General features: G+C 46.4%; 1 protein-coding gene across 1 annotated transcript; it reads left to right on the top strand.

The window, feature by feature from the left end:
* The first annotated feature begins 1,239 nt into the window (after window positions 1–1,239).
* LOC123075894 (uncharacterized) lies at window positions 1,240–1,860 on the top strand. Its single transcript, XM_044498397.1, has one exon. The coding sequence runs from the start codon at window positions 1,289–1,291 to the stop codon at window positions 1,667–1,669; it is 381 nt and encodes a 126-aa protein (XP_044354332.1). The 5' UTR covers window positions 1,240–1,288; the 3' UTR covers window positions 1,670–1,860.
* The last annotated feature ends 8,441 nt before the right edge of the window (window positions 1,861–10,301 follow it).

Below are 10,301 nucleotides of genomic sequence, written 5' to 3'. Positions count from 1 at the left end.
CCAAATGTTGGCTTGCCAAATATTGGCAATGCCAATTGTTGGCATCAAACCAATTATGTTCTATATACACCCAGGAATCAAAAGGGTATTTCCCCACTGCCGAAGTGCATGTTTACTCCACCGGATCGTTCGTCAAATACTACCATACAGAACAACAGCCGCCGCCTCCTCCTCCTCCTCCAAAAAAAAAACAGCTAGGGTTTCTGCCTCTCGCCGGCGCCAGCGCAGGTCCGCCTTGTCTCCGGTGGCCCTAGGGCCATGGAGGCGCGGTTGATCCTGCCAAGGGCTAGCGACAGGGCTTCGTTTTTAGTCGTTCCTTTCAGTTTTGTTAGGGTTTGTATTCTGCTCAGGAAGGCGAAAGGGCGGTGGCTCCCTGAAGATGAAATAAAGGTCTCCCCGCCTAGCCTCCGTTCCAGCGGTGTGTCTAGCATCGTTGGTGGGCGTGTGGAGGTGTGTCTCCGGCGGATCTATCTTTGATGGATTTGCTCGGATCTCGTTGGTGTTCGTCTACGTTTATGTGTCCTCGGATTGGATCCTTCCGATCTACATTATTCTTCATTCGTGGCGGTTGTTGTTCTTGTGCGCTGGTCCTATGGGGTCTTAACACGACGACTTCTCAACTGTTTACTACAACAAGTTGTGCCCGAATCCGACGATGGAGGGGCGATGACGGTGGCGCGCCTTCGGCTCGCTTCAGTGCTTGTAGTCGCTGCGAGGTGGTCTACGGATCTGAATGTAATTTTTGTTATTTCTGATGTTTGTTGTAGTACCTTGATTGAAGATGAGTAGATCGGAAGATTTTCTGCAAAAAAAAAGATGCATAAAGCTGGAAGAGTGATTGGCACACGCAGCACACGCCGCAAGCCGCGCTTCCTAACTGTCTGGAGCACTATAATTCATACCGCTTGCCATTTGTGAAGCAAACCAGAGGGAAACCAGTCAACCAGCCGGATCACCTTATCACGTATTTCCTCCGTTTCAAAATAGATAATCCAATTTTGTACTAACTTTGTATTAAAATTAATATAAAGTTGGGTCATCTATTTTGAAACGGAGGGAGTACGTACTACTCCTCGTGAAGTAGAAGAAAAAAGAAAACCCGCCCCATCAGTCCCCGGTCAGTCACGTTAACTGCCGTTCAATCACGCTGGTTTCATGCATTGCACCAACTAACCACCAGCCGTAGTTGCGCAATGTCATCGGTGTTGCCACTTCCACCACACCATATATACTTGGCCTCCTTGCTCAAGAAATGGATCCGTGACTCGGTGTCCACACTATACCTGCCATGGCCCCGACAACATTCCACCACCTCCTCTTCTTCCTCGTTGTCACCCTCGCCGCCGGCAGCATCACCAGCGCAGCCGCCGCTGCGGGCGACGACGACGACGTGCAGCTGAGGAAGGTTGCCATGTCGCAGGCCGTCAAGGTGCTGTCCCGCTACAGCCCGGAAACCACCGACCAGGAGACGCTGAAGCGGGCGCTTGCGGTGGTGAACCGGGAGGCGCAGCGGTACTGGAAGCCCATCTTCAACAACGTCAACAGGGTGATGGACAGCGGCGCCGACGGCCGCAGCAAGGAGGCGGCGTTCGCCGTGGCCAAGGAGCTGCTCAACCGCGAGCTCGGCCAAGGCCCCAACGCCGTCAAGATCGACTTCGAATATGCGTGACATGCATGCATGCATGCATCGCCAGTTCGCCACCTCTGCCTTTTTCTTAAATTCGGCCTTAGCGTGCCCTGTCTCTGTCTGTAGTGTTGTTCGTCCTGGTGCCCTGCGGCCTGTCGTAGTCGTCTGAGCCTTCCACCTCCTTGTCGACGCCTGTTGTGATTGTGCTTGCCCGTAACACATGTGTTTTCTTAGAGCATCTCTAACAGACGCGCAACGCGCGGCACGCTAAAAAAAGTTTACAGCGTCGGAATAGTCAGTTTTTGCGCGCCGCGGAGTGCTGGCTCCAGCGACCGCTGCATAAAATTTCGCGCGCCGCTCCAGCAGACGCACTATATTTTTTACTACTCATCGTCTTCTCCTTCGACTCCGACTCGATACTAAGATAATTGAAAAATGATACATAGATATTTCATAGCATAGATAGATAAAAAAAAAAGATAGTTCAACTACTCGTCGTCGTTGTCGTCCTCCTCCTCCTCCGACTCGGTGATGTCCTCCTCCTCCTCCGACGTCGCAATGAAGGCGTCAGACACCGATCGTCGTTGGAGTCCCAGGTCGACGCTTCTCCTAGCTCGATGTTGAAGAGCGCGGCCGCCTTCCGCGTATGCCTGTCCTCGCGATAGGCGGCTTGCTCCGCCCTCCTCTCCTTCCTCTCCGCCCTCCTATGCGCATAGAACTCACGCTTGTGGACAATGTCCCGCGGGAAGCGTTGGCGCCACAACGCCATGGCTTCCTCGTCCATCTCGGCGATGCCGAGACAGCGCTCCCGCCTCTGTTTGTCGCGATGATCCTCGTCGGTGATAACCCGCGGGGGAGGCGCGAGCTCCTGCTCCCGCTCCCGCGTCGGCACGTCGGGAAAGTTCATCTCCCTACGAGGCTGCCGAAGGCCCCACGCCGCCGCGTCGTACGCGTGGGCGGCCTCTTGGGCGGTATCGAATGTGCCCAGGCCGAGGCGCATCTCACCGACGGATCTCAGCGGAGAAGGAAACGGAGGGGCGTGCACGGATGCCGCGGTAGCCTGAACTTCCCCGGCGGTGCGGCGGCATGGTGGCGCGGCGAGGCGAGAAAGAGAGCGGCAGAGTGCGCGTGGCGAGGCAAGGGCGCGTGGGAGCGGTAGAAGGGTGCGTGGAGGAGGCGGACGCCGCGCGCCAAAACTAGCGCGTGCCGGGCCGCCTTTTCGCGCACTTGCAAACTTTCCCCGCGTGCCGGAATCTCCCGCGCCCGCTGGAGCGTGCGCAACCACTCCGCGCACGCTAAACCGAACGTTTCCCCTACGCGCGTGTTTTTTACCGCCGCTGTTGGAGATGCTCTTAATTATCGTGGTTGGTAAGAAGGTTGTTTTATACTTTTATTACTCCATGTCTGCTCGATCCTTTGCCTGTATGTTTGTTTCTTCGACTTTGCATACATTGTTTGTTCAAAGTTGGTTATGGATCAAATCCTGTGACTGTGACCTGCAAGTTGAATCAATTTTAAAAGGAATCAACCAATACCCAAATGCGCCTAAAGCCTGAATATACTACACAATTTCTATTGTAGTATTGCTTAATCTAGGTCGTCGGGTCAGAAAATGAACGGGCCAAAATAAATTGATTTACCTAAAAGGACTCCCTAAAACACAAATCCTATGATTATGAAATTTATATGCGGAAACTGCTGTTCTATTATAACTAGTAGAATGCCCGTGCGTTGCCACAAGCATTTCAGTAATTTTAATGGTTGTATAAGCATAATGCATGTATAGAAAAGATAGCCAATAAATACAATCAGAAAATAAATAAAATTAATTTTCTGACGAGACTTCCTCGCGATTGGGACAAACTCTCCCCTATAAATTTCGCCGGCGAGTCTGTGGATTCGCCTCCCCTGTGTCTGCCGCTCCAACGGCCGGTGGCAGGGAGGGGAATCCCAGTGCCTTCGCTCTGGTTAGTAGTTTAATTAGGTTAGGAATTTCTATTCCTTGAAAGTGTGGTGCTCAGTCGGATGGCGCGCTACTTCCTTGAGTTTGTCTTCCGGACTCTGATCCACCTCGAGTTCGTTCGTCTAGACGTAGTCAATGGAGTTTCGGCGTAGATTCTTGCTGTCTCCTTGCGGCGGTGAGGTTGGGGTTTCTCGTCATGTGGCAAGATGTGAAGGTGCTTCAAATCGATGCAAGGGTTCAACGGTGACGACTGCGATTCCAGGGCGCTGGTCCTTAGGGGCATGTGTACGAAGACTTCCCTCCTGTCATCGACAAAGGTCAAGCCGGCTCCGGTAGGGGAGCGACGACCGTGGTGCGTCGGCAGCTCGTTTTGGCGGCGGTAGTGGTCGTTTGGGGGTGTTGGAATCTCAATGTAATTTTTAGTATGTTTGAGATGATTTGTACTTTCGGTGAACTTTGATAATAGATCTAGATCATTTTCACACAAAAAAAAGAAAATAAATAAATAAAATGAAATATGACGATGTATACATTTAGAGTAACGACTCAACTAATTATCTATTACAAACTAAAATCTCCTTGATGTGTTTAAGATATTCTCATACAATGTCAGGAATGCTGTCTTTAGCTTCATTTACATGATTCTTAAGCAATCTCTACTAATTAAAAAGCACGTAAGGCTATACAATTATGATAACTTACACAAAACTGCAGATCCATGAGTGTACAGGAGGGTCTAGAACCAAGAAGACCTCATTGCATGCAAGCATACATATGGCCATGTTGAAACAAATCCATAGAGTGCTACTCCCTCCGTTCCTAAATATTTGTCTTTTTAGATATTTCAAATTGACTACCACATACGGATGTATATAGACATATTTTAGAGTGTAGATTCACTCATTTTGCTCCGTATGTAGTCACTTGTTGAAATCTCTAGAAAGACAAATATTTAGGAACAGAGGGGGTACATGTTAAGTATGCCTTAATTTTTTGAGACTTAAACCCATTGGATGTGGCATCGAGATGCACACCCATTCCTTTCTGAAAAATAATTAGTAAGAATCACAAAAATGTATATTGATGCATAATATACTTATAAATGTTGCTTACTCCAAAAAATTGACATAATCGATCAACAAGATGTATTTGCAGTGGCAGTCAACTAATTCATGTGGACTCTCCAGGAGCAAGACATCAGAATTAGATAAATCAGACGTCCTTTTATCTTATTCATGTCTAACTCTCCATCGAAAGAGTTTCATATCTTCTTGCAAAATATTAGTAAAAACGAAATCTAATAGAAAGCTTAAGCTGAAATAATGAGAACATGTATGAAAATGAAATACTCGGGTGACATGATCAGACACACATCTCGTGTCCAATATTCCATAAAATTTAACTTGAATAATACTACACACGATGCGCTGCAAATATTACCAAAATTTCTTTAGAATATCATCCAGAGAAATCAAAATTTTGCTTTAGTATATCATACACACAATGAACAAGTCTACCTGTATGAGTCTGCTAATAAAGATTTTGTTATCAATATTGCTTTTCTCAAGACATGTAACATAATACGTTTGCGTTGATGAATATAAAACTTAATTTGTGATCTTGACAAGTGTTTATCCATCAGTTTATATTTGACTTCTGAATCTGTTTTACGACCGCCCAGTCTGTAACATTTAGATCACTTGTTGGTGATTATTTTCAGAAAATTACTTGTTGGGGTATGTGATATTTTCATTAAATAAAAAAAGTATGTGCCATCTCCCACAGCAAACAATCACTTCTCCCTTGCACACACACACAACACTACAACAGCTATACCTTTATTCCTAAAATCCAAACGCCATGCTCCTTTTCTTCCTATCTTGAAAAAAAATCACTTATCTCACTCGCTCACCGCACGGCCACGGCCACGGCACAATCCCTCACTCTCTCCCCGACAAGGCGGCGCAGCCGCCATGTCTACTCCCTGCTGCCTCCCTCCACGGCATGGCGTTCAGCCCACACTCTCCTCTCACTGCCGCCTCCCATCCCCTCCATGGCGTCGTTCGTCCTGTCCACTCCCCGCCACGGCGTTGCCAACACATCTGGCGCGGCGAGCAGCCGGATACGACCGGGAGGCGCAGAAGGCCTCACCGTTATCCATTCGCAGAGCCCGTCCGGATTTGGGTGAGATGACCTCGGGCACGAGGTGTGGCGCGGCGAGTTGGATGGATGGCGCCCTGGTCGTCGGACCCGGTCTTCCACCTCAGGCGAGACGCACCGTCCATCTCCACGGCGTGGCCATCCCAGGCAGCGGCGGAGTAGCCTCCGGGGAGAGCTGGACCGGGCGCGAGCACGGCAAGTAACTCAAGGCGGTGCAGCGGTGAGTGCCCCCCTCCCAATCCTCCCCTCGCCTGCTATTGCCTTAGGCTTTGTAACTACAGGGGTTTCATTCTGATTCATATTTGTGACGAGGAAGCAGATTTGCTCTTATGCATCTGGTCTGCCAAATGTGAAGATTTTTCTGGTCGACATGCTTTATGTGCTACCAATTCGAGCATATAGACAGTCAGGACATCACTGACATCCTAGCCAAAGAATTTGGCTCATGCGAAGGTGTAATCTTAAAGAATTCTACTTCATATTATAATAGACTGAGTGTCTTACTGAATTCCTTGATGCGAATTTGTAATTTTGGTGTCTCAGAATGGTGCTCCTTTTGATGGACTGAATGATTTTACTGAATTTATTCTGATGTGTGTGCAGAGGGAGGCTTGTACACAAAGAAGTACTACAACCTGGCCAAGGACCCGTGTTGGACGCATCAAATCTCGGACTGATCAAACCCAACACCCTCGTTCGGTTCCGGGGATGGTTCAGGACATGCTCGGGGATGAGTTCTATGTCGGCGCTTTCAAGGTACTGAAATGATTCAATTGATAGGTTGTGGTCAAGCTATACTTCTTATGCTCATCTGTAAAAAACATTGTTTGTGAAGGATGGGTCTACCTGGAGGACGAAAAAGTTCAGATTTTTCACCATTCTCGATGACGTACCCGTGTGATTCGCATCTCTAGGAGCTCCATCTCTTCCATTGTTTCATTTGATAAGGTCGTTTTACTCTCTCCATCATGTTTCCTCGTTCACCATTTTCTCTGGGTGTAGACGCAAGCACAGCGGCATAGCCATCACGCTCAATGTCGTTTTGGTTTAAATCTTTGCAATTGCACCCATCATCATATAGAGTAAAGTTAAAACAGAAATTATTTTCCTTAGGTATCGACCAGGCATCATAAGTTTGTGATGTAGATTAAGGGAAAATGGGGGTCATGCCGCGTGAACTACAACAATGAGATGAGGGAAAATCATCTGTGAGATTGCTCGGAGCAGGGAACGATGAAACATCGGTACAAATGTTGTCACCGGTGAAGAATGTGTAACTGGAGTTAGTAGGGACGGTTGCTTCTCGTATGAACAATCCACTTGGTGGATGTGTGCCGTCTATCATGGCTAGCGAATGCAAATAAAACCACTGAAATCAGCACTAAGCTATTAATTACAGATTCTTCCATTTAATTATTTTTAGTGGGATTTACCTGGACTCGAATGGGGGATTTGATCATAATTTGTGATATCACCAAGAGGTCGTCGGCATACAGTAGTCGCATCCATCGATTTTTCTTCTTCTGTTGTCGGTGTTCTGTAGCAATATCTTTCCATGCGAGATCCACTCGGTACTAAGCTGTGTTCGGCGACTGCTGTTACATGCAACTGTCAAAGAACAACCACAAAGATAGCAGAATATGTATCTCCCTAAGGCTGCAACCTATAAAGAATGAAGTTAAATGGTATCCTACCTGGCATAGGCGATGCAGTCATTCAGGAATTATCCAGATTATCAGTATTAGATACATCACATAGAGGGGATCGGCGCGAATTTCTCGCCTCCATATGTCCAAGTGTTAAAATTTGAACTGCTTGTTCCAGAAAACAACAACTTGGGGTCACAGTTTGATCAAATAATATGCCCAAATTGTTACAAGTGCCGTATGTTAAAAAACCAGGAGCGACAGTTTGATCAAATAATATGCTCACAGAAATGTACTTTTGACCACACTGAACATACAAATTTGTTAAATTTAATATTTGAAGGTACTAAAACAATGCTAAACTTCTCAGGTCAGTGAGCATACTTTAAGCAAGCCTAACTCACTGGTTCGGTTTGTATTTTCTGCTTAGCAACCAGAAGTACAACAGGAACATGTTTGATGCATAACAATCCTGGGTAGTGCATAGTTAGCATGGCTACAGTATGTGTATGCATAAGTTTGCCTGATCATGATTTACATTAGCATGGCTACAGTACGGGTTAGCATAGCCTTGTTTCTATGGGCATTCTTTGGTTATCTTTCACATTTTTTTGTCCATGTAGGCTCTGAAGAATTAAGATGGCTATTATGCAGCTGAATATATCCGTATCCAAGGCTATGAGTTATCTCCTGATGCATGGTCCTGCCTTCCTAGGCATACTGAAATTTACTATTTTGTTTCATTTATATATACATCATGAGAAAAGGAAGCCTCTAGACAGAAAGAAAGCGACTTATTTGAAGAAATCTACATAAGCAGATTTATGTGTCGACATACGTCTTTTCAGAGCTAGTGACTTATTTAGAGGTAATTTTAGAGCTACAACCAATAGTTTCTGCATTATATACTTAATATTTGGTTCTTCTGGATAATCATGATGCACAGAAAGTTTCAGTTGGTTTACATTGACAAACCTTCTTAACCAGTTTCAGTTCTTTCACATTGACAAGCCTGACCTGAATAGACTTCACCTTGGTTTAGCATCAGTACTACCGGCAAAACCCAAGGAGTTGGCTGAAGTTCATAACAACACGTGTACTGACCTGTCATGCATTACAGGCGAGGATGGCATTTTGAGGAACGACGGCAGTGGGACAGGATTAACCAAGCAATGGCTGTGAACGACGCGGCATCAGTACTAACCTTGTTGATTTCTCTTTCTTATAAGAAATCTCAGTTCTTCATGTACTTTGAGCTATGTGTTGACGACAACAGTAACGATTAGGCCCAGCCTCTCCAAAACTCTGGGCTACAACAAGAAGTACAAACAACAACACCACAATGGCTCACTTCATGGAGATTCCACAAACTGGGGTTGCAAAAAACGTAACAACAAATGTTACATCAGCGCATAAATGCCAGTAGCAAGAGTAGTTTCTCTCAGTAACAAGGCTTCTTTTTTCTTTGAAGGAAATGTTCTGATTCCACAAACCGGGGTTGCAAAAAACATAAGAAGAAATATTAGACCAGCTTTTTTTCAAACCTTGTGACTGAGTGCATGACTGCCAGTAGCATGAGTGCATAACTGTTTTCTTTGAAGGGAAAGTTGTGGCTGAGCTCACGCACACCCACCAAATACACCCACCAAATTACTGATGACTGAAGATGACTCTGAACTGATTACTTCTTAGTTCTCTGAAGTGAACTGATTATTAAGATGGCTTTGAACTGATTGCTTCTTAGTTCTCTGAACTGATTGCTTCTTAGTTCTCTGAACTGATTGCTTCTTAGTTAGAAGATGGCTAGACACACCAAATTACTGATGATTGGACTGCTTGCCAGAGTAGAGTAACTTGCGACCGTGAGGTAGCCAACTTGCAGGTTCTTCACGTTCTTGAACCCCTGCAACAAATATAAAAACCAAGTAACCCACATCAATTTATGCCATGGAGTACGCTGTGCATTGGCCAAAAAAACAAGATCTAGAGGAGGAGGTTGGCTACCTTGCAGGACGGCAGCATCGTCGGAAACCAGCAACCTTCAATAGTGGAAATCAATCTTGAAGGAGACGACAATATGAAGATGAGTAGGATTTGGGGAGTAGAGAACTGAGACCTTTGAGAAGCAGCGGCGGTTATCGATGTTCTATGGCTGGCTGCATCGATGCCCTTGATGCCGCCGTGGACAACCGTGGCGGAGGGATGGGCGTGAGGCCATGGCGGCGTGGAGAAGGTGCGGAGGGTTGGGCGTGAGGCCATGGCGGCGTGGCGTTGGGAGGAGCAGCCAGAGGGAGGAGATCGAGATCTGCGAGATGGGGAAAGCGAATAGAACGGGGAGCTTCAGGTGTGGTCGTGTGGCCCAATGTGTCGGTGCTCGTGCTAAAGACATCTAGGGAGCGTGCGAGACGAACGAACCAGGAACAAACTTATGACCGCAGGCTCCTCGCTTAGATGTATGGAAAAATTAATTAATGTGATTGAATGAATATATGGTAAGATTAATTAATTTAGATTTGATCTTTAGAGATTGATTGTGATTGATCTTTCACATAAAGACATTACTAAAAATAACTTGCACCAGCATGGAAAGTTTTGATCCATTCAGATTTTTTTTCGTTGTGTGAGAAGGTGACACGAAACTAAACCGGTGGGATGTGGAAGGGACGGAAAAAAACCAGCGAAGAAAACGGTTGAAAGTGGTGGGACGAAAATAAACCGTACTATTCAACCAACTCAGACATTAGGAGTAGAGATAAAAATACTTCTATATCCCCGCAAAAAAAGAGAAGCTGCCTAGAGGATTGTGTGCTTCATCTCCGTGAACCGCCCCGAACCACAAGGGTGGGCATCACAAGGGGCCCACGAGCGAGGCGTTTCAGAAACCGACTCTTCTTCTCCCGATCTA

This window comes from Triticum aestivum, chromosome 3D, assembly GCF_018294505.1.
Source record: "Triticum aestivum cultivar Chinese Spring chromosome 3D, IWGSC CS RefSeq v2.1, whole genome shotgun sequence".
Lineage (NCBI taxonomy): Eukaryota > Viridiplantae > Streptophyta > Magnoliopsida > Poales > Poaceae > Triticum > Triticum aestivum.
Note: the sequence above shows the minus strand (reverse complement) of the source record. Positions and strands in the feature narration are given on the sequence as shown.

Bases quoted from the DNA above. Each gene is read 5' to 3' on its own strand.
- LOC123075894 (XM_044498397.1), top strand. From the start codon at position 1,289: ATGGCCCCGACAACATTCCACCACCTCCTCTTCTTCCTCGTTGTCACC.